The 27,485-nt window shown below is 42.7% G+C and overlaps 2 protein-coding genes across 2 annotated transcripts; both read right to left on the reverse strand.

The window, feature by feature from the left end:
* Positions 1-562: 562 nt before the first annotated feature.
* Positions 563-16,498, reverse strand: LOC146640845 (guanine nucleotide-binding protein subunit beta-4). The gene is made up of 10 exons (XM_085397267.1): positions 16,276-16,498; positions 11,887-12,061; positions 11,561-11,599; positions 11,105-11,211; positions 7,954-8,017; positions 7,443-7,605; positions 6,609-6,675; positions 6,180-6,381; positions 5,336-5,552; positions 563-4,804 (listed from the first exon to the last, which is right to left on the reverse strand). Exons 2-10 carry the CDS (start codon positions 11,941-11,943, stop codon positions 4,698-4,700), a joined length of 1,023 nt encoding a protein of 340 aa, XP_085253393.1. The 5' UTR covers positions 11,944-12,061; positions 16,276-16,498; the 3' UTR covers positions 563-4,697.
* A 7,336-nt stretch (positions 16,499-23,834) lies between these two features.
* aldh7a1 (aldehyde dehydrogenase 7 family, member A1) lies at positions 23,835-27,469 on the reverse strand. The gene is made up of 2 exons (XM_085397473.1): positions 27,383-27,469; positions 23,835-25,940 (listed from the first exon to the last, which is right to left on the reverse strand). The coding sequence occupies exon 2, from the start codon at positions 25,933-25,935 to the stop codon at positions 24,307-24,309; it is 1,629 nt and encodes a 542-aa protein (XP_085253599.1). The 5' UTR covers positions 25,936-25,940; positions 27,383-27,469; the 3' UTR covers positions 23,835-24,306.
* Between the last annotated feature and the right edge of the window lie 16 nt (positions 27,470-27,485).

Here is a 27,485-nt window from a genome sequence, read left to right on the forward strand (position 1 = left end):
CCACAACTACTTGTAATCTGTCACTGAATTAGGAGGCTGGTTTGGTGTGACTAGAGCCATAAAAGCAAAACAAAAAACAGCTTGGCATAGGAACTGTGCAGGATTTCGTTTTTCTTTTAAGGACGGAGGTTCTCCGAGTATGTTTGCAGTTCCCTAAGAATACAGACTCATTTTATATTAGTGGTTTATAGCTTGATGACTTGATTCACTTGTTAGCAAGACATTTGCTACGAGTCTCCACAGCAACTCCTGACGAAGGCACCTGCGCGTTGTTTTAACTTCTAAGTAAATAACGATCAAATGACTCGTATGTGCTTTACATAATAGTTAAAAAGAGCATTTTGAGCTCAAACTACCTCACTGACTGACTTTGTGTGTAGATGTGTTTCACAGTTATATGGGCGGGAAAGTTTGCGTGAGTGTGCGCTGTGTATTTGTTTGCAAAGACCATCCATGTTTTCTTGGTTAAAAGCTTTTTATTGGTTACAATAATTCATGGCAACATATCAGTATCACCACGCCACTGTACAAATACAAAAAAAAAAAAAAAAGGTCTGGTGTGAAAAAAAGACTATAAAAATTATTCCATAACAAGTGATTATAATTTCACACAATAGCACTGTAAGAGAATTATCATGGCACCAAGTCCCTGGTCTTTACTGGCTTAAAACATAATAAATAAAAATCAAACGAAGGAAGTTTCAGAACAGTAAGTCAAAGTAGATTTGAAGGGCAGTGCATTTTCTTGTGACCATGCGGTGGCGGCGGTGGTCCTGTAATGCTAATGGGGAATACTTTTTTCCTCCGATGAGCGACTTTCAGAAACAACTTTTCCATTTTCTGATGAACTTGCACGGCCTTTGCCAAAAATACTGCGAACGCGTGCAGCAATGACGTTTGCAAGCCTGCTCTGAGGTTCAACATCTGCACTGCATGCGCCAAAGCTGCTGAAAAACAACAGCGTGCAGTCAAGTCTACTTCAATAATGAACACACTGCGGTTTTTGGTACTTTTGGACTCTAAAAGTATCAAATAAGGACATCACGTAGGGCTGCGGGGATGGAAAAGACTTCAGGTAAATACAACAGTTAGATGAAGTCAAGCACCTGTATTTGTTTTTTTTTTTGACTGAAGAATTTCCTGCTCTACTTGCATGAGCGAACGGCACAGGCACATAAAAGGATTACTGTTCCCGGGTTCCAGCTGCTAATAGTGCTGAATTACAGAGCGACACGATGGTTGTCTGCTAAGTCACTGTCAGTAATGCAGACAACACCCCCCCCCACACACACACACACTCCCTTCCTTTTAAGCTGTTAAGGGCTGAGGTGTTTTTTTTTTTTTCACAGCTAATGTTGGCAAATGAAAGTGAAAAAACTAAAGGAACAGCTCAACATTGTGGGAAAGGTGTCTACTCACTTCCTGGCACGGGGACTCGCACGCTAAGATGGCAGAGATGGATCCTATTTATTCTTTAAAAGCGCCGAAAGGAAGGCAAAATCTCACAACAATATTTAGAGGCTGCATATTTCTGTACAGTCATCGTTTGCCTCTCTAGGAAACCCTGCCTTTCATTATTCTTCATTGTGTGGATCTCAGAATAAAGCGCTATGGCTGAATGCAGCTCAGGTAGTATGAATACGAGTCCATTTAATCTTGAAGTTGTTTCTGTTTTTACAGGAAAAATGTTGAGAAAAGTGTTTTTCCTCATTAAGAGAAGCACTTTTAATTGTGACAAAGGCCGTTATGAAGCTGAACACAAACACGCAGCATCTAGTTACTGTCAGGCATCACAGACAATGCACCTCTACCAGTTTACAGACTCAGCTGCTCAGAGTCACACTAGATTAATAAATAAAGTCTAATTTGTACATTTTGGTCACGTTATGCTAATGACACACGAGTGTCAAGTAATTAACCCACGATCGTGCAGTTTGAAGGCCACACTCTTATCACAAACACCAGGATGGAGGCTTTGGATGTTCCTGGTGATGAATTGGCTGTTTAACCCTGATGCATCACGTCTGATATGTGTGGTTTTGTGAGTTTGAGACTTGCACATCGTTACTGTGAATTTTTCCCAGTGAAAGAAATGTCTCAATACATTTTTAAGCAATAAATTGGAAAAACAAACCCATTCATGTATTATGTTGTCTGGTTTCTGTGACAGTCTGAATATTAGTTTGTATTTACAGTGGCATCCAGTGACATTTTAATTAACTTTAATATTCTGATACGACTGCAAGAAAGCACATTTCCTAAAATTTCATACTGCTTCTTTAAATTCAAGCTGAGGACCCGTGAACACCTTATGTCCACCGACCTGAATAGAAAAATGAGCTCTGTCAGCACTCTGGGAAAACTCATCGTCCTCTCCTCATCATCACCATCACATGTAAGCAGCCGCCCTGTTTGATCATCAAACACCAGACTGGATTTAAAATCAGACGCTGAGGTGACTTTTGATTTGATGGAGGAAGAGGAGGAGGCTGCCACTGGAGTACAGTGAGCTAACGTGTAGTTTTCAGTTCACAGCTCAAGGTCTGTGGGTAACTTTGGCACCAGTCTAACACTTGGATCTATACGTTATCCACAAACGTCATCAGATTACACCCCACACACACCTCACAAAGATATTCTCAGGTTCAAAAACTAGAACTGCTTTTTAACATTTGCTGAAAAAGGACTTTCATGATGCAAAGCTGTGACGAAGCAGCGGGTCAGTAGACTGACACGGGGGCAAACGGGCATCTCACACATACTACAAACTGATCTGCAGTAGTAATATTAGAAAGCAGAGTTGTATAAAAGGTGCTGCTGAGCACTCGTTCTAAGCCGTCTGTGGTGTTGCGGTGGGTTTTCTGCAGGCACGCCTTCGTTTTGTAGTGTTCTACGGGGAAAACGTTCTTATTGATCAGCGCCTAAACAGGAAGCGTGAGAGAAAAACATTACGGTAGCTGAAGCTAGTTTAACCTCCGATTATGAATGATATCGTAAGGCAGAATGGAGACACGATAGCTCCACATCCACAGGTGCACCAACCCTCGTTATCCAGCCGTGCGGCTCAATGTTTACATCTATAAATAGGCACCTGAGACAGCTGATGGATAGGTCCAACTCACACACGTCACATGTGTGAGTGTTTAAAGCCTTTTAAGGAGCTGAGAATAATGGAAGATGCACGATAAGAAAATACTTAAATCAGAATTACCACGTCTATGTGTAAATAAGTCACGTGTGCTCGACGGTTTAACATTTGTACTACAGTTCATGAGTGCTTTTCTAGCTCTCTACTAAGTGTACATTTCACTTGCCATATGTAACAGTTCATAATGTTTCTGTTGAAAACAGTGAAAGTGTTAAACCCTTAAAAATGTGTAGTTTTGTTTTTTCTTCTTGTTACAGGCCTGTGGTGGCACTGCTGTGACTTTGGGAGTGGCTGCCATGGTTCCAGTCACACACCTTGTTAATGACAAACAACCCATCCTTCATTGAAAAGAAACGTCACGGTGAGCTGTGGAAGTCATCCCTCCTTCTGATGGACTCACTAATGTCCTTGGCGGTCCTGACATGAAGCTCCTCCTTTAAAAGGCCGCTCGGGGATAAGGTGTCCACTTGCAGCGCAAGGACACCGGCGTCATTTGAAGGGCGGTGCGTGATCTCAGATTGCGTAGGCCGCACGAAACAGGGATGCAACGACCTCCTTCAATCCTATCATTGCGACCGAAGCGGCCCCCTGAGCATCCACAGTCTACTCAAGCAGGGCCTCGGATAAAATAAAGTTTTCTATCTGAGTCTACAATTCACCAGTTTCTACGTTGGGGTTAAAGCTGGATCCAGACTTAAACCACAGCACTCCAATCACTTCCTTCCAAAATAAAAGACTGGTGGGAACGCTGGGATTCAGGCTTTTTTTGTTGGTTTTTGTTCTTTTTTTAAAAAGAGAGCGATCACAGCCATCATTGACATGAATGCAACATTTACAGGTACAGGGTGCATGAATGATGTCACCACCTGTAACCATGACACAGAGATACAGGTGAATAAGGTGAGTTTGATTTTTGGTTTAGGTGTCAGATCCTGTTTTCCTGCACGATGAATCGGTGCCACTAAATCAACGGGAAAATTTGGAAACATTACACTGCTTTGTATCCGTTTAAACTCCCACACGATTTGGCATCTTGTTGCATTACATGAGTATGTCCATTCAAAATAAAATACAATATCAAAAATGATATTTATAAAAAAAAAAAACAACTCAAGGGCTGGAAATAATCTAAAAAAATATATACATACACATTATATATGCATATATGATGCATATATACACACACAATGCTATACATATATATGTATATACTGTCTTTATATATAAATGTACATGTTAGACACCGATGCTAATCGTGTTGTTAGTCATGGTAACACATACCTTTGGAAAATTATTCGTGTGAGGACCAAATCTTCTTTTCTGTAACATTTTTCCTGGACGCTCTGACTTCTGCTGCTGAGCAACAGCTCGGTGAACAAAACTAAACATCTGGTGCTTTCTCACAGGTCACCAGCAGAGATGATAACTGGGGGCTGAGTTAAGGAGAGTCAGCTAACACAGTGTGTGCACCCGCCCAGTGATGAGTTGGGATATGCCGGGTGGGGTTGTGGAGGGAGGAGGGGGTAGTTTTTGAGTATGACAGGCTCGTTTAATTCCAGATCCGGAGGAAACTGTCCCAGGAGCCGGTGGCCACAGCCATGCCGTCGCCCGTCACTCCTAAGCAGCTCACTCTGTTGTCGTGGCCCGCTAACACACCTGGAGGGTGAAAAACAAACCACAGTCACAGGTAGGGTCAAAACAAACCTCCATCCCACTGAGAATCGAGACTGCAGGTCAGCAGTGACTTTAAAACATCAGCTGTATAAGTGATGCAGGCCTTCATGATGTCTGTATTTATCAGCTCGTGTTTTACATCCGTTATCTCGTCGAAAACGAAAAAAGTCCACTGGTTTCGCTGGTTTGAATTTAAATAAACACACTTCAGAAGAGTTGAATTCAGTTTGCGTGCATTTCCCTCACTTCATCTGAGTCCTTCAACTCTAAATAATACCACAACCTTAATGGGACCAGTCGGACCCTGCTGTTGAACAATAAGAAATCTGAAATGCTGTATTTGCACAAGCAGCAAGGTTCACTGACGTGCACGTCATTAGCTGACAGACGCCACCGATCGTTAAAAAGTCACATGGGCGTCTTCATGAACACAAACTGTTTACAGGAGCTGAATAAGTTCTTGACATTTGTCAGTAGTAGAGAACCCACAATCAGAGTTCAGGTGTGACTCACCTGCACGCTCGCCCTTCAGCGTGTCCCAGACGTTGCAGTTGAAGTCATCATAGCCGGCCAGGAGCAGGCGGCCGCTCTTGGAGAACGCCACGGAGGTGATGCCACAGATAATGTTGTCGTGGCTGTACGTCATCAGCTCCTGGTCTGCACGCAGATCAAACAGCCTGCAGGTGGCGTCATCAGAGCCCGTCCCAAAGGCATTCCCATTGGGGAAAAACTGTCGGGGGGGGACATGGATCGCGCAGATAAGTGATGAATTGTACGTTTTCAGGGTTTTGTCTCTAAGGAAGTCGTTTCTATGACGATGCCTGTTTTACACTGCCAGGAAAAGATTATAATACAGGAAGCATGACAACCAACACACTGATGATTATTGTTGTCAAACACTGACGTCACTGCTCCTCCACAGGAAGGTGCTCAGCTTCAGTCTGTCACTCGCTCTGCTTTCATCATGCTGACATAAAGGCCGTGAACTTTAACCAGGCTTCACGTCGTCTTCAGGTTTTTAAAATGAGCCTTTTTCATTTGACTAAATGATAACTTTATTAATACATTTCAGTCAGACTTCACCCTCCACCCTCTTTGGCTGGGTGCTCTTCCTGCTCAACATTTGCTCCAGTATTATCCCGGTTCTCTGTCAGGCTACGGTGACAGCCGTTTGTTTGGAATAAACACAGGATCAGCCCACAATTTTCCTAGAAGTCTGCTACGCGGAAGCGCTCATAAAAAAGATAAACACCAGGTCACATTTACTTCTAAAATGCTGAGACATAATCAATCTGCAATAGTCTTTGTGATCGCCGACGCTCCCACGTCTCCTTGCGATTAAATCTCGGGTACTCACGCTGACGGCATTGATGTCAGACACGTGGCCGGTGAACGACTGCCTGCACATGCCGTCGCGGATGTCCCACAGCTTGGAAGTGGCGTCGCAGGCTCCCGACACAAAGGTCTTGTAGTCCGGGCTCAAAGACAAGCTCATCACATCGCCTGTATGGCCAGAGAAGCTTGTAGTTTGCTGGCCCGTCTCTATGTCCCACAATGCACTGCAACAAGGAAGCAGGAAAGACATATGAATTCTTTATGAAAAATATGCTTTATTAGACTTTCTCATTCATGGATCGTATTGCAATATCATCGCAGTGATCAAAGGCTCTGCACGCAGCTTTACAAACCTCCTGTGATGACAACATGCACGTTACGCAGCTCGTAAGAGCGTCCGCAGTCTACTGCGAAACATCACTGGAATATTTGAATGGTTTAAACTGCTCACCAGGTGGTGTCTCCAGAGCTGGTGAGTATCTGGTTATCATCCAAGAAACGGCAGCAGGACAAATAACCTGGAGGCAAACAGAAGGTTCCAGATGAGACGAGGACTCCTGTGTGCTCCCCACTCACACTGTGTACTTCCTCTCTCCTACTGTCAGCTCTTCCACATGTTTCACACTGGCTGTGCTTCCTAATGCAACCCTAAAGGGATTAATGTCTCCTCCTGAAATCAAACTGGGGAGGTGTGAGCCACTACACTGTAGAAAAGCCCTTATGGCCCCCGTCAGCCAGGACATGCAGGATCTACAGCTACAGTACAGAAGTCAGATTGGATTCAAATGTTTAATATGAAAACAGAATAAATAAATATAAGGGTCGCTGGTCTCTCCCTCCCCCAGACTCACCTGTCTAATCTTCACTCTCCGATAAAAGCAACAAATAATAAAAAAGAAAGAAATATGAAAGATCTTATTGAGGGTCTGTGAATTATGACAGAGTATCAGGGCCACATATTCATTCTGAGAATAAAGTTGAAATGTGAAGATTGATGAATCAAACGACTCCACGCCAGCCTCTAAACCGGCTCATGTAGATGAGTTAGTGAGACGACTCAAACGTTTCGGATCAGTTCTGGTTTTCCTTCTGATCGCTGCAGCTTTCTGCAGAGCTCCCCAACATCCTCACACTTATCCCCACCCTGTGTTTACGAGCTAAAACACAAACGATGACTTTCTGAGACTCTGACGGACAGTTTCACTAACTTTTCCCCTTCATGTGGCTCTAGTGCTCGTTTGTAATTAACCGTCTGTATTTGTTTCTTGGCTGAGCGTGTGCTTACCTGTGTGTCCAGGTAGCTCTCTGGTGACGCGCACGTTGCCTTCGCGGGTCTTCAGGCTGTATATGGAGCAGATGTTGTCCAAACCTCCACAGGCCACGTAGTTTCCAGAAGGGGCATAGGCGCACGTCATCACCCATGAAGAGCGCAGAGGGATGGCGTGCATCTGATTAAAAGGAAAGTGATTTCGTTATTAAATACAGTGAAAGCGCTTCATGTGGCGCCTTAGTTTGACTAAAAGCTTCAAGGCTGAGTTCAACTGATGAAAATTAGATCAAAACATTATTTTCACTTATAGGAACTTAAGTAAAAAGGAAATGAAAGGATGGATTCTTCTATTTCTTCATCTGGTGCTGTTGCAAACAAAATAAAATAAAGAAAGTAGAAGCCATAATTAACTGATGCATACGTGAGAGATGAGGGTCTGAAATCACTATTTTACGTTGCACTGGGTTGGATCTTAATGCAGGTGCAGTTGTAGATGTTACAAAAATCACAACAAAAATAATCAAACCTTATTTGTTGTGTAGCTGTCCCAGATGATTAGCTTCCCATCTTGTGATGCACTGACAAGTAACCTAAAAACGAGGTGAGAAGAGCAGCGTGACTCTGAGCTCGTGGTGAAAAGCCTACACGAGCTAAGCTGCATGCACCCAGTTTCATTAAAAGCAATGAGAGCCAGCCTTGCAAGTTACTGCGCTGCACTGTCAGCCTGGTTACAACGCTCTCACTTCTTCTCCCGCTGGAAGCCTCTTCGTCCCAGGTAATGTCCCACTCTGTGGAATATTTATTACCCCAGTTACATAAAAGTCTACTGTCGGGTGGGAAAGCGCTAGAAAGAAGCAGAGGTGGGGCGGCTAAATGTATCGGCAGCAAAAATAGCCCCGAGAAAAGGTGGAGTCAGAGATGGGTACGATAGGGCGAGATCTACAGATGGTGCAGATGCACAAACAGCTGGAACCCCTCCCTCCTATCCTGACTGGGTGTTTCCATCTCTCCGGGGACAGGAAGTAGCTTGTTGGTGCTGCGGTACAAATCAAGAGGAGAGCTATCATGCTCAAATGTCAGTAGCTGTATACAAAACAAACAGTGGCCACCTGCAGGGTCACCTGGAGGGTGCGAGGCACACCCAGGCACACATTCACACCTACACACCAACGAGGACACACCTGTGCATCTGAGCAGAACCTTCTAATGAAACTGCATCTTATGTTAATAAAAACTACTAACTACAAAAACAGAGACACTTATTAATCTGTATCTACCAACGTATTGCCTAAGGATTAGTGATGTGCATGCACACTCATGGTGACATTAACTGCTCCGTCTCAGTGCTCATAACTGCAGCAAACCGTTAAAAAGGCAGTTTGTAAGCTTGAATTCATCGAGCACTCAGTGCATGTAGCGACAGCTGAAGATTTCCTCACTGGTAAAATTTGAAATATATTAATTATTTTTAAAAATGTTCTGATTTTAGGAACTTACAAACTGCATCCTTAAGAAGATTATTAAATAAGCTGTGGTAGCTGCGATTACTATTGTGCTCACAGTAAAACGGTGCTCGTCCCATGTATGGTGGTATTAGTCATATTAATAGACAGGTAGCAGTAAAAACATGAACAGCAGTAGTGGTAGTAGTTTAGCCCCACACCTGGGACTGTCGTCACTGCACCAGTGCATTGCATTGGAAGACAGACACAAAGAAAGAGAGTGACACACACACACAAAGATACAATTTTTAACAGCAATAAATACGAGAGGTTGTGAACCTCACGACTGTAAATTCATTTTTGCTGTGCAGCACACTTTCACCTGGAGCTTGTGTTGGTCTACAAACTGTTAATAAATGTCGTATAAATGAAGCATCAACAGAGATTAACCCAGGATGTGACTGAGGATTTATGGTTATGACTGCTTTCTAAAGGTGTGTTCATATTTGATTTCAATAAAAAGCAGACCATCAGCCCCACAGGCAGACTCCATGTAGTCTGACCACGGTCATTCTGTTACTGACCAACCAGAACTCAAATTCAGTGCCAGCACTGCCAGCTAGAGACAAAGCAGATCAACTACTGCCAATTCAGAAAAGATGCCATCAGGCGAAGCAGCATCTCAGTGAATACAAGTCCAACATTCACTGCTCTGGACTCCTCCAGCAGAAAACAGCTGAGTGATTAATGTACGAATGCTCCAATACAACAAAAACCAAAGCCGTAGTAAGTAGAGATGGACCGATCCGATATTAAGTATCGGTATTGGTCCGATACTGACCTAAATTACTGGATCGGATATCGGAGAAAAATAAAAAATGTAATCCGATCCATTAAATATCACGAAAGCACCTCACAAAACTTGCAACGCGCCGTAACTCGCCTCAGAACGTTAGCACGTCGGAGCAGTATGCATCACGTGATAGAGCGGCTGTGGCATGGGGACCTGTCGGTGGTCTGGATAGCATTTGGAGCTTCGCTAGCAACCCGGCATTTCATCTCCGACAAAGTTATCCCCGAGAGAAGTAAAGCAAGTGTGTAACAAGCGATATATGGAGCGACTGCCTCTTCTTGCTGCTACTTCAATCATGAAACTGCTTAACGATCAGCTGATCGGCTTTTCTGTCGCGAGTCCATCTCTCTGGTTTGTTTTTGGCCCACTTTGCACCAGAAAGAGGAAACCAGCGGCTGAACAACAGCAGCACGTTTAAGCTTGATCAGCTGTTGTTAGAATTTATTTAATATTACTTTCTACTCGAGGATCTTTTTCTACGTAGCTGACGCTGGTAACTGTGCAGGGGCGGATCTATCAAAGTTTAGCCAGGGGGGCCGATAGGGCATGAACAGGGAAAAGGGGGCACAAAGACATACTTTTCTTTCTTATTCTCATTTAAAATGTCTAGCTTTTAATAAATAATTATCTGACACACAAAGTTTTAATTTGATGTAAAATGAATAGAAGTCAATTACTGTATATAGTGACTATTAAGTCTAATATATATACCCTAGTAAGCTATAGTACTTTTTCCTTTGGGAAGGTACCATCTGTGCAGTCTGCAATTTTGTTGAAGAAAGATGTTGAATCTATTTAATATTTCTTGAAAAATAATTGATTTCTGTGCATTTTTTTTTCACACTGCATCAAATTAAGGTTGATTACGTCGATTAAGCATCATGAGGTGGAGCGTGAGGGGTGGTTCCCTATTTTTTATTTATTTATTTTTGTTGTTGCTGGGAGTTGGAACTCTATTAGTTAGGTTGCTTAATATTTACGCTAAGTACTCTTTAAAATACCAGAATAGGGAGGATGGTGTAGGTTTAAGTTTATTAGATTGATCAGTATTGCTGAACTATGAAATATTTTTTTTTGCATACAGGTATAACAGAATAGCTTTAGTGTAGTTGTTGTTTTAAACTTGAGTATGAACTTATACAAAATGCAGCAAGATATTTAAAAAACAGTTTTGTTGATTAAAAAACACTATATCGGATTCATATCGGTATCGGCAGATATCCAAATTTATGATATCGTATCGGACATAAAAAAGTGGTATCGTGCCATCTCTAGTAGTAAGCAGACGCTCAATGAAAGAGCAGAAAAAGAACATTGCTCGAGTGAATTTCACATCCTGGCTGCAGTTAATAATTCTGTTGTCTGTATAACCAGCACACTACCTGGAGTCACTCCCCCAGTGCATTGCATAGATCTTGGCCAGGTGGCCCCTGAGAGTGCGTCGCGTCCGCATCTGTATCCGGCCCACCGAGTCCAGACCAGCTGTGATCTGCCAAAACACAGGAAGAAGTGTCAGCGGTTACACTAGAAGGCTCACACACACTCATCAGTGGACACCAAAAACAGGCCATTATCTGTCGACGAGGCAGCGGGGCGAACGTTAGACGAGCTCACGCTGCTGCACGTCTGTGGGATATTTATATGGATCCAATGACAGCATGTGTAAATACTGACACACTGAGATCCCCGGTTTTTATTCTGATTTACATGAGATATAATTGATCAAATTTATGTAATTTTTCACACATTATTCACAAGTAACACGTGTGGCAAAAAGATCTACCAATGAACCGAATGGTAAATGCATTTATAGATATATAGTAACCTTAAACTCGTACCTGTGACAGAGTGGAGTCACTGCAGGCTTTTCTGGCATCCTGCAACGTAACAAAACGGGAAATGTTAGCGTATTCAACCACCACGTAGCAAACGGCTCATCAATGTGTTTAAACCTGCTGTGATTCACCGCCAGTCGCAGAGATGATCAAACAGCAATCACACAGACCGACTGATGTTTATTCAAGTGACGGTCTGACAAAAGTTACACACGTCACAGTGTCGCTGCATGCAGTGAACACACAGAGGCGCACGTGTGATGTATGCACACACACAAAAACAACAACAACAATATAAACAAAAAAGCACAAACAGCATGTCGTCGTACCCGAATCTGATTGCGTAGTTGCTCAGCTTCCTGTCGCAATTGTTCCAGCTCGCTCATTGTTTCGCTGATGGGCCACGCTCTGCTCCAAACACCGACTACGCTGGGAAAACACACGCATGCAAACTCACACGCACACACACACACACGCACTCACGCACACTTTACCAGCTGACGCCTGCAAGAAAGACAGAAGAAACACTTTTAGGTTGAAGGATGGGAAACAAACACAAGTATCCTGTTTGGGTTCACACCAAAGAAGAAGGTGCTGCAGAGGGTGGGGCCGGGCGGAGCTCCAAGGGTGGTCTGGCTCTTCAAACACCCTCCTCAGTCTGGTTCAAAAGGCCATCTGAGCCAGGCTCTGACCTTTACTGGCTCAATCAGCCTTTTGTGTTGCTGCATTGCACTGGCTGCTCCGCCCGCAGTCTGTGTTTTTGTGTTGAATGTGCTCTGTTGTGTACTGTGGGCAGATCTGGATTGTCTATTTGATAACATGTCCAAGTGGGGAAAGAAAGCATATATTTTTTAGTTTGTGTGTGAGTGTCTATCTAAATGTGTGTGTCAGGGTTAAGTGCGTCATCCCTTTGCAGATGCATGCGCACAAACATGCACGCGCACATGCCGGTTGCCACTTCCTTTACCTTGGGGAGTCTGAATGTGGGTCACAGAGCACTTACACACTCCTTGGAAATGTTTGGACAGCAACCCCCCCTCCACACGGCTCCAACATACCTCGCCCCGCCCCCTGACTTTCCACTCTGTTTCACAGTCCAGAAGACAAACTCAGGGAGATTACATTTTTAGTCCCGTTTTCTAAAATTCAACAATTAAACCAAGTTCAGTCTTTCCTCTTCACAGGAAACAGTGCAGATGTAACGAGGAGGATGTTTGTGTTTCAGCTTCAGTTTTGCAGATGCTTTAAAGCCGTGGTACACGAGGTAATTCATGAGCACAATCGTGGAAAAAAAGGCAGGTAAACAACATAAGATAATGATAAGATGTTTATACAGTTCAGATGACTTTTATCTCGACATCACTTGAGCTGGTTTTGGCCCGTTTTTCCACTGCACTGACACAACAGAGACCTCGACTGCTCGTCGTGGCCTTGGCTCAGCCAACGGGGTCTTTGACAGGCACTGCAACGCTCTCAGCGCTTCTCCAGCTGACGCAACCCCCACTAAGAAGGGTCTGGGCGTCAGCTCTCCAGTGATGTGCACCCACGCTATCACTGCTTTGGATCCACTACCCTGTACCTCTCTGCCACGTCACCATGTGCCTCTCGTGGAGGACCATAACACCCAGTTTGACCTTCTCCACCTCCTGGTTATGCTGGGAGATGACGTGAGAAATAATTCAGCTTCATAATGCTGACAGACAGAAGGATATCCAACCAGAATAAAACTGCAAGCACTGATTTATGGGAGTGTCACATGAATGTTCATATTCCAGTAGTGATTATTATTCATTCAGCAGCTAAAACAGAACACATGAAAGTGCTGTCGTAAGCACAAAGACAGGCAAAACACACGCTCATACAACATTTACGTGTAGTGACTTACAGTTGTGAAACTCGGGTCGTTTGTGTATGTGTGTATTTTTTCCCTCCACTTGTGTGATTTGAGTCATGCGTGCAGCCAGTGAGCTGGCCTACAAAGACCTAGATCATGGCCCAGGATCAGCCGCAACAAAAGCGGAGCTGTGTGTTGCAGCTGCCCATTGTTTAGTATGTGGTGCCAGTATAGCAGATAGGTCTGCTTGGCACCGCCGCCACATTTGGGGCCTCTGCGATAGGCCACGGGAGGCCACAATTGCTACTTCTCTGCACAACATCCAAGCACACAGCCCTCCGTGCATTCATTCATCTTGTTCAGCCTGGTGCTCCCAGTGGCCGACAGGACACCGCGGTGCCTAAACTGGGATAAAACATCTGCTGCCTGCTTCAAACTGTGGACATGTAAGACAGAAAGGCACTGGTGGAAATAATCACAAACGCTACATTTTATTTTGAAAACTGACCACAGGCATTTTCGGCTGCTCCCTTATTTCCCAAAGGATCAGGACAGCGGACAGATGTGCATCTTTGATCGTGCAAAGACTCCAGGCCTGGGCCCAGCACTAGCTGCTGATGCCCCGAGCCCGGGTGTGTCTCCTCCTGGTCTCATACCGCAGAGCTTTCACATTACAGGTGAATGTGTCACCTGGTAAATCACTGAGAATAATCTCAACAAACAGCTTAAGCATCACTCAGTGTTTGTGCACAAAATGTTTAGCTATAAAGCCAAAGTGACTTTTATCTAATAACTTCTCATTAACAGCAGCAATCAAATGTAAGGAGTAATGACTTAAGTACTGATCAATATAGTTCACAAAGTGTTTCACAAAGCATCAAATCATCAGGACAAAGAACATTTTAATTAAGACACGAGAAATCTATAAAATAAATAAAAACTACAATATATTAAAATGACATTTAGATTTGTTACAGTAACAGAAAAAACACACATGGCCTCAAAGCCTGCAGTATAATAATCTTTTTTTTTTTTTAAACTCACTGTTTTTAGTTTCTTTGAATGTTAATTAATAGTTTGACTATGATACTGGCTGCTGTTGCTGCTTTTATGACTTAATCAATACTGCGAACCTGTCTGTGTTTATCATGTGTGAGGAATACAAACGTTATCTGAACTGTATCCAACTCCAAGACACATAAGTTCACTGCTCGCTCACTAAACTCTACATCCGTGTCAGACTGTTCAGTGTCTGCTCCTGCAAACACACAGACACAGTAGTTCATGTTAAGGCAGAACTACACCTAAGGACAGCATGGGAACTCCAAAGGCAAATCCTATGAGATCTGAATCAGAAAAATCCAACTGTGAGAACACACAGTGGTCTAGTTTGGTTAACAGAGCAGCAGCTTTAGGGGCACGGCAAAATAAAATGAGCAGGAGGTTTACCAACATCCAGGTGTGGACACACTTGGGCCTGCTGTGAGCACCTTATACCAGTGCTTACAGTAAGTTGTCCATATTATGACTTCTGAAATCATATCTTATACCTGTATACAGCACAAATCCTCTTATTATTAAAAAGAATGACTTACACCTTGTGATAAAATTTTAATTACTTGGAATCAATCAGTGCTCTAAACCAACGTTTTTCAGGCTCTTGTCTAGCGAGCACTCAAAGCACTTTATACAATATGCCTTGTTCACACAAGGTCTTTTTGCTTTGTCTAAGTGCTCTATCACCCTCAGATGAAGGCATCAATATCTGGGATCGAACCACCGAGCTTCCGATTACTAGATAAGATTGACTAGTATTAGATTTTTTGTTTGTTTGTCTTCAGCTGATGCCACGTGCTGGGTTATTTGTTAGAAAACACACCAAAAAGACAAAACGTGATTTGTAGTGAATGTGCACCTACTGAAATGAGTAGGAGGCAGCAGGGCAACTCCACAGGTGTGAACTTGTTCAGGTGACCTACAGACTATTCCAGACATCTAGAGAATGAAGCAAATATCTGAAAAATGTCCCGTATGGTGAGGCTTCCTGCAATAACTAGAGCACATATGAAACTGCACAGGAAATATGCGCCATGATTATGATTTCATTGCTTCCACACTTGTTCTGAAGTAGGTTAATGCTTAAATAAAATCCCCCCAAAGCGTCACACTGCTCTGGGTCAAAGCAGAGGCCCAAACCCGAGCATACTCAGTTTATAGTAGGACATGAACCTCTGCGAAACACCGAGCTGCGGACATTTGTGGTCATCCTTCCGATCATCTTATCGACCAATCAGCTAGCCGGTCTACCTTTCCCCACATTTAAAAGCTTTTTGTTTAAACAGTGAAACACTTTACTATGCAAAGACCAAAAGCAAAATGTATTCCATTTTTACAAACGTGTAAAGACACTGAATACATCCGTGACACACGGACCAAAGAGCAGGAGCCAAACGGCGCGGCACCAGTTGATGCTCAGAGGAAGGCTGTCATGTATATTTAGTAGAAAAGGAAAAGAAAATCTACGCAGCCACATATGAGAGAACCAGATGTATGAAATGGAAATATCTGAACTGCTGTCTGCCCAGTGAAGGGTTTTGCCCCTATAGTTCCGCCTGACAGTGTGTAAAAGGCCGCGTTTGGTGAGCAGAGAAATTTCAACAACGTAAAGCTTTTAGCTTAGAGAAAGAAAACAGCGCAGCCCGGGAACAGTTATTTCAACACTGCTGCCTGGAGCGAACCAGCTAACGGCGGTTTTTGCATATCAGCCGAGCTCAATGTAAAACAAACAAAAACAGCCGCGACCAGAGCAGGAAATAGCGTTTGTAAAAGAAAAATAAAAAAAAAAACGCCACCAAAATATCAAGACTTGAGTGCACGTCCTCACCTGAAAACAGGCGGTTTGGGGCTCCGTCCGTCCTTCAGTCCGAGTCACACCGATCCGTTTTCACACGACAACCATGGCCACAGCTGTGAGGGAATCGCAAAGGGAGCCGTGCTAATTTTAAGCCCGTTTTAATCGGTTTAAATGGTCAGAAGCGAGCGCGACTCGTGTCGGATTTGACTAAAATTTTCACCAAGCAGGCTAATCACCACACCCATGAAAGTGGGAACATAGCAACAGCCTACGCTGAGGGGTGCCCGCTACATGACACATTCATATTCATGTTTCCTTGTTAATACAACAACTTGTAGTGTAACAATGTCGTACTAAATTAGTTATAATTACGTCAATAATCTCGAGGAATCATTAACAACACTTTAACTAGCTCTAAAAATATCTATAATGACTCGTACACCCTACGGGCGAAATGGTACCGTCTGGCAGCTCCCTCTACAAAAAGGAACCGAATGGGATACAGGAAACAAATATTAGACCTAAAAAGCCAGTCATTGTAGTGATTCAAACGACAGTCATCTAAGGTTTGCAAACTCCACCTTTGCCCTCTCATTCAAATACAAACTGAGTAAATAACGCAGACACTGCAGTAGAAGTGAAAGGTGAGGAGACTGCAGTGTTTTTAACAACTTCACGAATGTAGTCTGTCAACAGCAACAGTTGTGACCACATAGACTAGCGATGGCTGAGACGTGAAGGTACCTGCAGGTCTGCTGTAGAGCTTCGCACCGTGAAAGGCCAGACAAGAAATGAACCGATTAATCAAAATCAAAAATGAGTGGTAAGTGCAGCTCTAAAATGTGTATGACAAACATAGCTCGCTCTTCATCATCAAAGTAGCAGAAATATTTGTCTACTTTCTCTAGTCATCCTTTGGTTTCTTGACAGTTTAATGGATTTCGTTGCTTTACTATTCAGACAAATCTAATGAGTGAGTTAGAATTATAAATCTGTCTAAAACAAACTGAAATCCCTCAGGAGACAGCTGTGCCAAGTCTCACCCTGGCACACAGCAGTTGGCCTGCAGTGGGTTCATTGAAAACGATCTCTCTCCATTAGGACAGGATGAATATTTAATGGGGCCAATGAAAGGGAGCAGTGGGATAGGCTTTTCCATATCTCTGCACGAGCCATAATCAATGGAAAGGAGATGAAAGTTTTCCAGCGCCTGGTTTCCTTTCGGAGTTGCATGGGGGCAGATTAAGTCTAATTTAATTCATACACACAGCAGTAGTATGAGGATTAGGATTACCATGATAGCAGAGACATATGCCTTGGATGGTTTGCCATTAGTGCCAATGGGATTACATTTTCTTTATTTTACAGTGTTAATTTGCACAGCCTCGGAACAGGATATTATTCACAGTATGTTTTATTCATTAGCCTGTATTCATACATTAAAACCACACATTCTACAGCATTTAGCAAAATAGAAATTTGATCCGTAGGATGACACCTGCCAAAACCACAATCAATAATTTGCCCATGTGTTATAGAAAATACATCTTATCAGTCATAATAAAGATAATCAGAACATTTAAGTGGATTTAGTATTACTGTTTCATTTATAGCGTGCTTGTAAAGTTGTACTAACAAGTTTAAGCCAGCCGGTTTCACAGATGACATAATACTGGGTCACCCTTTAGCGTTTTGTCAGATCATGTCTGAAGTTATGCAAAAATAGACTCCTAATTGCACAAGGTAGAGCTAAATCATGCAGCCTGAACACCGCTACAGCTCAGCTCTAGTCATGTGCTACATTAGTCAACACTGAGTGCTGTCGTTTTTTTTGTTTTGTGTTTTTGTAGTGTTTTGGATCAGAGATTGGTTTTAAATGGAAGATAACTGCCTAAGAAGAAGTCAGCTTGTGTTCTCTCTGTATAGTGAGCAAAAAAGACTGAATTCATTAACCAGCTGAGAATCGCAGTCAGTGTGTCCAAAAGCACATCCTAGGCCAATCAGGTCCCTTGGTCCATTGCTTAGCAACCAGGAAGGAAGAAGCAGGGTTGGGTTGGGGGGAGCAAATTGACACTGTAAAAATAGAACATCAATAGCCTGGTGTGTGAAAAAAAGAAAGACACACATGTTGCCGAGGCTATAAATAGTTTCCTGGAGCCTGGAACAGGTATTGTGTACAGTAGCTTTGTCGTGTTGTTGTACATTTTTGCATTTATTCGAATTTAGCAACACAGCTCAAAGCATAGCAGTCATGCAAGTGAATAACATCATTTGAATTTTACGATGATTTTATGGCATAGGAGAAACAGCAAGAACTGACGTACCTGTATACTGCTGACTACAAGTCATCCCAAAACCATCAACAGGTCGGCACAATTTAGATTTTTCTGTTTGTCAGCGTGGATACAAAATTCTCAGCATGCTGTAATAATACATTTCAGCGTATTATCACTGACGTTTTTGGAAATCCATAAGGGGAGGGGGTTAGGGTTTGTTTTTCATTTTAGTTAATAAATAATAAATAATAATAATATAAAATCACCAGGATAATATCTGATCTTTCTGCCTCATATCATAAATCTGTGTGCATATTGTTCAGGGGAATTCCAGTGATCTTTTCTCATATTACACCACCTTTATATATGACATTTTTAAACTGGGTAATGCATGTGTCTTGTGTAGAACAGTGTGCTCAAAAATAGATCTATCATATCCAATTCAGTTTCACAGGACTGCTCAATAATGACCCCAAAACGTGGGGGATCCGATCGAGTGGAGATAACGGGACGTCAATCCCCCACCTCCTAAATGTTGGGTTTTTTTTAATCCCGATGTTTCGATTTTAGGCCACATGCCATCACACCCCCATGTAATACTTTCACAGTATCAGAGGCAATTAAAATGTGTAGCAACAGTAAAAGGCTTTATCGGGGCCGTCTTATCCACCAGACATCTCCCGGGGAGGCAGGCCGTTGTCAGGGTAACCCTCACAAATGGCAACTGACGTCAAAAAGGTAGGAGAAATACCAGGGAGAGCCAGAGCTGCTATGCATAATGGATTATTGAAAAAAAGGCCCTCTTGAAGAGTGCAAAGTGACTTAAAATATGCGTGCCTTGCTGAGCTCACCAGTCCTGTCTCACTCTGTGTGATGAGGGAAATAGATGTTGGCAAATTCTGGGTTTACTTGCAGACTGCCACAGCTTAGCCTTCATTGGCTCTTGTTAAATTATGTATTTTGAGTAAAAGCTTGATGGAGAACAATCTCTGCATTTGGACACATAATGGTCTATATCCTGTCCTGTGACCTCTGTGTCATTTGTCAAAGTGCTGTGCCACTCCTCATTCCGTTATGTTTTGCTTCCAAAGAGCCAGGCTGCTTTCTGGAGCAGTGGGTCCAGGCTTCCCGAAGGTCTTTCAAACTTTTTCTTTGGACATTGTCTGCTTTGGGTGCAATACGTGGTGCAAAAACATGGCATATCTCAGCATAGTGTGCAGTGCGTTATTAAAAAAAATGTAGGAGACTGGCCTACAAAAACTATCTACAGCAGAGGATCAGTATGCGAATCAAATCTAGGAAAGACCTGACACATGATGCATTTGAGAGATGCATCTTATGTTCAAGTCTCACAAATGGTCTCAGAGGAAAGGTGTCTGTCAAGAGCCATTCTTAAGGAAGGGAAACAGAGAGAGGTGAAGGCTGAGGTTTGCCAAATTACACAAGAACTGGACAGAAAATCAGTAACAACAGGCTTCTGGAGTGAATCCTAATTCGAAAGTTTATGTTCAAATTGTTGTCAATATTTACAGAAGAGGTGAGGAGACACTGTGTCTTCAGCTCTGCCATGGTTTTGACGCTTCGGGGGTCTTGGCAATTGATGTCATTATGAACTCATAAAAATAACATGAAGGGTTTAGGTTCTTGTCTAATCTCAGTGCTATTCCTGGGCCATGAGAGTGTCACACAGCAGCAGCTTGGCGAAGAACCCTTCTGTGATCATGCCTCGCGTGTTGTGCTGGGAATCACACTCTCCTCGATCAACGACTGTGAAGTCATGTACTGCTGCTGTCCACATTGGTAGAGCAAAACAGAAGTATGGACATGTAATACAGAAGTGACACTGTGTCCATTTTGGAGAAGATAATACATCTATATGCATAGATCTGTGCGATGCCATTATTATGACATCATTGACTTTCTCACATAGAATAAAATCAGGTTTAATTTTTTTTTTTGCCCACGAAGCTTTATGTCTCCAGCACACAACATTAAATTACAAGAAGAAAAATTTAGAGCAAAAGTGTTTTTCTATAATGTGAATATCCATGTTAAAATCAAATAAATGTACTAGTGTCCAAAAATTTATCTATTTGTTGAAAAGCCGCATATTTTTTGATGCTATATTTTCACTGTGGGTTTCAAAAGTACACAATTTCCACATTTATTAATCAAACGACACCCTCAATTACATTAAGGAAGAGCAACCCTTAATCTTTTGATTTAGGGAGAAGCTGCGGAGGAAATGTGCAAACAGAAGAAGTGAGAGTGTTTCGGTCCAGGGGAATCCCAGACACTTCTGTATACCAGGGGTGCAACAAGCAGCACAAAGCATGAACCAACATGCTATGAGTTTCCAAAGAAGTCGATCACACATCAGTATTGGGGGAGTGAGGAATAACCTTGGTGTGCTAATACCACCCTTTGCAGAGGCTGCCAAACAGCTTCAACCCTCCCACGCCACATGATCATTAATTTATTACCACGAGCACACTATTTCTTTCCCTTTTTTTTTGACTTGACATTTTGGTGCACCACAGATTTTTAACATGAGATAAGATCTACAGTTCACCTCTGCACTGCCTCAAAACCAACTTTATACCAGGTACAAAGTCTGAGTTCACAACCTCACTAAACACCACAGTCACCAGCGTTTCCTCTATTACACTGCAAACACCAAAAGGTGAGTTAAGTGCCAGAAAAATATCTGAGTTTTAGTAAGGTTTATACTGCAGACTTTAGCCTTGGAAACATAATTTTTCTATGTAAAAAAATATTTAAATATTATATTAAAACAGTAGGAATATTCTCATTTGTACTTAAATGTATACAGTATTCCTGAGTAAGTACATTTTCCCTGGTAAATATAGAGGTTACTGCGCCAATACATCATTGCTGTGAATCAAAAAGCTTGACATTAAAAAAAAAAAAGAATGAAAGCTTTTCTACCTTTTCCAGTGCAGATGAGGAGGGGAAGTGGCTGTTTCTGCATATGTCCTAAATGGCATGGATTATGAGTCGCACAGAGCGCCGTGGTTTCAGTTCTTCCTTTCAGCCGTGAGTGTAGATGCTGCCAGGAGGAGCAGCAAATGGAGAGCTAGAGGATGGAGAGCTACTGAGTGGGAGGGTGATGATATATGGGGGGGAGACAAAGGATAGCCGATGGAGTAATTTTTCTATTAAAGGGACAGAGTTGATTTCTTCAGTACTAGTTGAAGAATGTAAATAAATAGAAATGAAAGAATAATCCCAGTTTTTTTTACTTTCCCACCAAAAAACTTGTTGCAGGTCCCTTGGCAGGTGGCCACACGTGTTTTCATACAGGGCTTCCTAGAAGAACAGCATAAACAAAATTGGCTCCAAAATACTCATCAACCTTTGACATGATTCTGACGCGCATCTTCAAACATGAGCATTTATAGTTTGAGACATCTGTGTGACTTCTTATTTTACCATTCCTGTATATGAAAACTTGTTTCTGTCACTGAAAAAAAACCTTTTTTTTTCCATTTGTGAGTCAAAATTTTGAGTTAATTTCTTAGAATTTCAATTTAAAAATATCCAACACAATAACTCAAAACTGAGAAAATTACTGCTTAATTGCTTTACCTGGTAAATTTTTTAAGATTTATTTTTAATGGCAGAAACACGCTTCTATTCATACACAGCCTGTATATACTTGCTTATACACTGCCTCATGTCTACACCATTTTTGTAAATGATCCATTCCCACAGTAACACTTTTGTCCAGTATGTGCTTCCTTTCTGTAACGGTTTAGAATATTCTAAGACAAAAATGAAATGGGTCGATTCAACAGCATCCTTCTGAGATTGTGGTCCATTTTTACATAATAGCAGCAAATGCGTGACGTCTGTTCCACTAAATCTCACAGGTGCTCTAATGGATTGAGATCTGGTGACTTGAGGTCATTTGAGTACAGTGAACTCATTGTCATGTTCAAAAACCCAGTTTGAGATTACCTGAGCTTTGTGCCACAGCTCACTCTCCTGCTGGAAGCAGAAGACGGCTACACTGTGCTAATACAGGCGAGCTATTTCCTTTAGCAACCGCTGAGTGTTGTTGCTGATGGACACGGTCAGCAACAGCACTCAGGTAGGGTGTGGTTAAATGATGATCAGTTGGTACTGAGGGGTCCAAAGTGTGCCATAAAAACATCCCTCACACTATTAGAGTACCAGCAGACTGAAGCATTAATAGAAAGCACAGTGGATCCATGCTTTCATGTCATTCACCCCAACATCTGACCCCACCATCTGGATGTCACACAGAAGACTCATCGGACCAGCTAGCATCTTTCCAATATTCCGTTGCCAGTTATGGTGAGGCTGAGTTGTTACCTGTTCTTGCCGAGAGTAGCATCAGGTGTAGCATCAGGGGTGCTGGTTGTTCAGAGATGCTCTTCTGCCTACCTTAGTGATATTTGAGTTGCTTCTTATTAGATTAAAACAGTCTGGCTCAGTCGCTCAAAATTACCTTTCTTCCCCATTCTGATGCTTGGATGTGTCTACATGCCTAAATAGAGCTGCTGCCTTGTGACTGTCTGATATTTGCATTAACGAGCAGTTCAACAGATGTCCCTTTGTTGTACCTAACAACGTGACAGTATTTAAACAGTGCTCAGAGCATATCATACCATGTCGACTGAATCATCGCAGTAATCAGCAGCTGCAAAGTTCCATAAAATTAAACCATGTCAAATATAATAAATATGTACGCTGCTTGTTTATATATGATTTTTATCTTCTCGTCCCTCTGTGTACATCTTAACTAAAATCCAGGATTGTAATTCTAAAAAAAATAAGATGAGCTCAACTAAAAACTTTCATTTTCAAAGTCAGTCACATTAAAATGCAACAGGCTAATAACTTTGATCATCTCTTTCCAACTTTTTCACAAAACCTGGCCTTTATTGGACATTACACTGATGTGTACCTGCAGAGAGATTTTCCCAGTCACCTTTTCGCCCAGCGTGGGAAAAATGCACCGACAACGCTTTTTCCACTGAAGAACAATTTCATGGTTGTTTATTATAAACCAAAGAGCCAAAAAGGCACTGACCTGGCCTCTAACCCCCCATCCAAATCTAACTGAGCGTCTGTGTTCCAGGACAGGCCCAAGTCACGGGAGTAACTTCCTTGTCAGTGCATGTCGAACATGGAAATTATTACAGCACACATTATTTGTTTAAAGAAGAAGATATATGTTCATGATCCAAATTTTACTGGGATTTGACTATTGCACTTGGGTTCTCTCAGTGAAAGCATTAAAATACGAAATATCCACAGACAGTACACATGTCAACCCATTGCCTTTTATTGTTGTTTGGTTGCCTGGAAAATACTGTGTATTATAGAAATTACAGTATATTCATGTGTTAACTGGGTGCAAAACAGCCAGTGTTGACTACGCAACATTTCTGTTAATGGTGAACTGCAACGATCGACACATTTACAACTTTGTCTAGTTTTTCTTCCAAAATGTAACGATTGTAATTGATCGATTAGCCAAACTTCATTAAGTGCTTGTAGAAAGGTGCACACATTTGGGGGAAAATTTAACCTTGAACAAAAACTCCTGAAACTGTTTTAAATCCAGAATATTTTTAAACTACATTCATACAGATACACTTATCCTATGTGACTGAGACAGATCTAAACACAAGCTGACCTTTCTGAATGCAAATGCATTACCATGCATTTCACTTGGCCATTCAAACTATTTAGTGTTGTCCTCGGGGCTCATCGACGCTTAAAGCCGGCTGGCTCACTCAAACTTGATTCCCTGGGCCAGAGGAAGATCCTTGCTGTAATTGATTGTGCATGTCGAGCGCCTCATGTACTGCTTCCATGAATCACTGCCTGACTCTCTTCCACCGCCTGTATGTTTCTCCCCACCAAAAGCTCCTCCGATCTCTGCTCCGCTCGTGGGAATGTTGACATTTACGATGCCACAATCTGACCCTCTGGGGCCAAGCCAACGGAAAACCCGGCCTAGATCTTTGGTAAAGATGCTGCTGGACAGACCCTGCTTCACCTCATTGTTCCAGGCAAATGCCTCCTCCTCTGTCTTGAACTTCAGGACATACAGGATGGGGACAAAGGTTTCGGTGTGGACAATAGAGGCATCATGAGCCAGTCCTGTAATGATGGTGGGCTCCACATAATTTCCAGGACGGTCCATCACCTTTCCTCCACACACCACAGTGCCGCCCTGCTGCTTTGCCTGCTCGATGGCAGCCAGGTACTGCTCGACAGCTTGCTTGGTGTGCAGAGGACCATAGAGGGTGCTGGGGTCCCAGGGGTCTCCGATGCGGACTTGTTTATAGGCCTTGGCGAGGCTTTCAACCACTGTGTCATGAACGCTCTCGTGCAGCATCAACCTCCTGGTTGTGGTGCAGCGCTGGCCAGCGGTTCCGACGGAAGCGAAGACGGCAGAGGGCACCACAAGATTCAGGTCAGCATCTTCAAACACGATAATGGCGTTGTTGCCACCGAGCTCCAGCAGCTTGCGCCCAAACCTTTCTTGCACCATCATGGCCACCATCTTGCCAACATAAGTGCTGCCAGTAAAGGACAACAGATCCACACGCTCATCCTTTGCCATGGCCGTGCCGATATCTGCTCCGCCACAGGTCATGGAGCAGATTGAGCCAGGGAGATTGTTCTGCTCCAGCACCTCAGCCACGATCTTGGTAACTGCAACACTTGTGAGAGGAGTGGTCGGAGCTCCTTTCCAGAGGCAGACGTTGCCGCAGGTCAGAGCGATGGCGTTGTTCCAGCCGTAGACAGCTACGGGGAAGTTGAAGGCGGTGATAATGCCGACCAGGCCGACTGGGTTCCACTGTTCAATGAGGGCGTGACCCGGTCTCTCTGAAGGCAGGATGGGCCCGCCGATCATTCTAGACAGACCAACTGCATAATCACAGACGTCAACGTACTCCTGAACTTCACCAACTCCCTCAACATAGATTTTGCCCATTTCCAGTGACACCAGACTTCCAAGTACTTTAATCTTTTTTCTCAATGCATCCCCAATCTGTCGCACAATCTCCGCTCTTTTAGGAGCGGGAATGTCTGCCCACAACTTCCAAGCCTCCTTCGTCTTCTGAACAGTCTCTTCATACTCCGCCAAAGTAGCCTGGGTAACTCTGGCAATCGGCTCATTGTTGGCAGGGCAGTATGACGTGATAACCTCCCCACTACCTCCCCAGCTACCGTTGTAAACACCTGGGTTGTCCTCAGACAAACCCAGCTCTTTGAGCCACGCGTATTTGGGCTGGTTGATCAGTAGACTTGACATAGCTGCTGACTGCTGGCACTGGGCAAGTGCAAATTTACTTCTTAAGAGGAGCCTGCTGTGCCGAGCAAGGGTCAGTGTGGTGCAGCGCTGCATGAGTGCTGGAAGGAAGCAAAGTTAAAAATTTATTTTGCACTAAAGAGAATTCATAAATAATTATTGACATTTCAGCTTTAAAGTGAAAAGAGGAATGAAAACTACATTCTAGACCTAAAAGAGATGTCTTAAATCCTCCATACAACAATGGAGCTTAAAGTTATATAAAGGCAGCAAAAAACCTAAACTACATTTGAAAGGCTGAAAAGACCCAAAAAGGTTTGATATTTTTCCCCTACAGGGTGATGAGCCGCCAGCTTCACTGCAACATTTAACATTTGGCTTTAAATATTTAGATCTAATAAAATGAGCTATTTTTCATAACTTTCCACAAAAATAAAAATGTGAACATAATGTAGGTCTTGTAATGCAAGACGTTATTATTAACGAAGCAACCTTCAGCTGCTCCCTGTATTCACAAAGGGTCACCACAGCAGGCAGTGCTGGCTGTCGGATTTTTGTAAAGAGTGGCCTTTCTGACGAAGTCTCAGAGAGACTCTGTTAGGTGAATGTGTAACCCACCGGACTGTGTTGACTTTGTTACTACAACTAATTCAACTCATTAATTAATCTATAAATCAACCAATGAACCTATAGCTAACATTAAGGCAAAAAAAATTAACAAGTGCTAAGTTTCATACTCTTTAAAAAGTAAACATAATCTTATTGATGTGTCATTATTAGCCAAAGGAACATTTTGATGATACCACCTTGAAACAACAGAGCTATCTCCAATTTTCTGATGTTTTATGGATGGAAAAAAAAAAAGCAAATTGATTTAAATTAATCAATAACAAAAATACATGCTTTTTATCGCACAACCAGTGTTACTGTCTTGGTCTAATATTGCAGGTTGTTAACAAACAAGAGCCAACTGGGCCTCATAAGTAATCCATAAAAAGATAAAACTTTCAAAGATATATTCATATTAACTTTGAATTAATAACATGGTAAACATCACTATTGCGACATGTATGAACCTACATATTACATAAAAAGTGTATTTTAGTAATTAGAAATCGAGAAGAGGCACAGTTATATAAACACCTTTCCTGAGGCTACTCTGCTACTGTCCAGCAAGTTCCTTAACCATTTCCACCGTGCGCTTGCGCAATTAACCCAACACCGGACAAACACGAGGCTGGAAAACTTGGATTGAGCTGCAAAAGCTGGACAATGATGACGCATAACGTGTAATCTAAGGATTGCATTTCCGATTTTCTAATATAAGCGTGTCCGTACAACAGCGCTGCTGCTTTTTCAGCGTGGACATGCTCGCTTAGAACAGTCAATGTTTTGAGTCTGACCGTGACCGTGACTCAAGGTCCTCCACTTTTCATTCACCAACACCAGCGTGTACTCATCAAGTCTGCACGTGCACGATCCGTGCATCGATTTTTAATCTTTAAAGTTACATTTGAGACACTTATGACGAGTTTTAACTCACGTCGATATGAAATCCTCAGGGCCACGTCCACTCCAAAGCATGGAAGTACTCGCAGTCACTTCCGACTATCACCGTGGAAACGGAAGTACTGAGAATTGCTGCT

The sequence above is a fragment of the Rhamphochromis longiceps genome, linkage group LG23, assembly GCF_057381845.1.
Source record: "Rhamphochromis longiceps isolate RC_006_pf linkage group LG23, R_longiceps_female_GT1.1, whole genome shotgun sequence".
Taxonomy (NCBI): Eukaryota; Metazoa; Chordata; class Actinopteri; order Cichliformes; family Cichlidae; genus Rhamphochromis; species Rhamphochromis longiceps.

Bases quoted from the DNA above. Each gene is read 5' to 3' on its own strand.
- LOC146640845 (XM_085397267.1), bottom strand. From the start codon at position 11,943: ATGAGCGAGCTGGAACAATTGCGACAGGAAGCTGAGCAACTACGCAAT. The intron at 8,018-11,104 runs GTAGTGTGCTGG...CCTCGTTTTTAG, and splicing joins CACTGGGGGAGTGACTCCAG to GTTACTTGTCAGTGCATCAC. The intron at 5,553-6,179 runs GTGAGTACCCGA...CCCCCCCGACAG, and splicing joins CTGACATCAATGCCGTCAGC to TTTTTCCCCAATGGGAATGC.
- aldh7a1 (XM_085397473.1), bottom strand. From the start codon at position 25,935: ATGCAGCGCTGCACCACACTGACCCTTGCTCGGCACAGCAGGCTCCTC.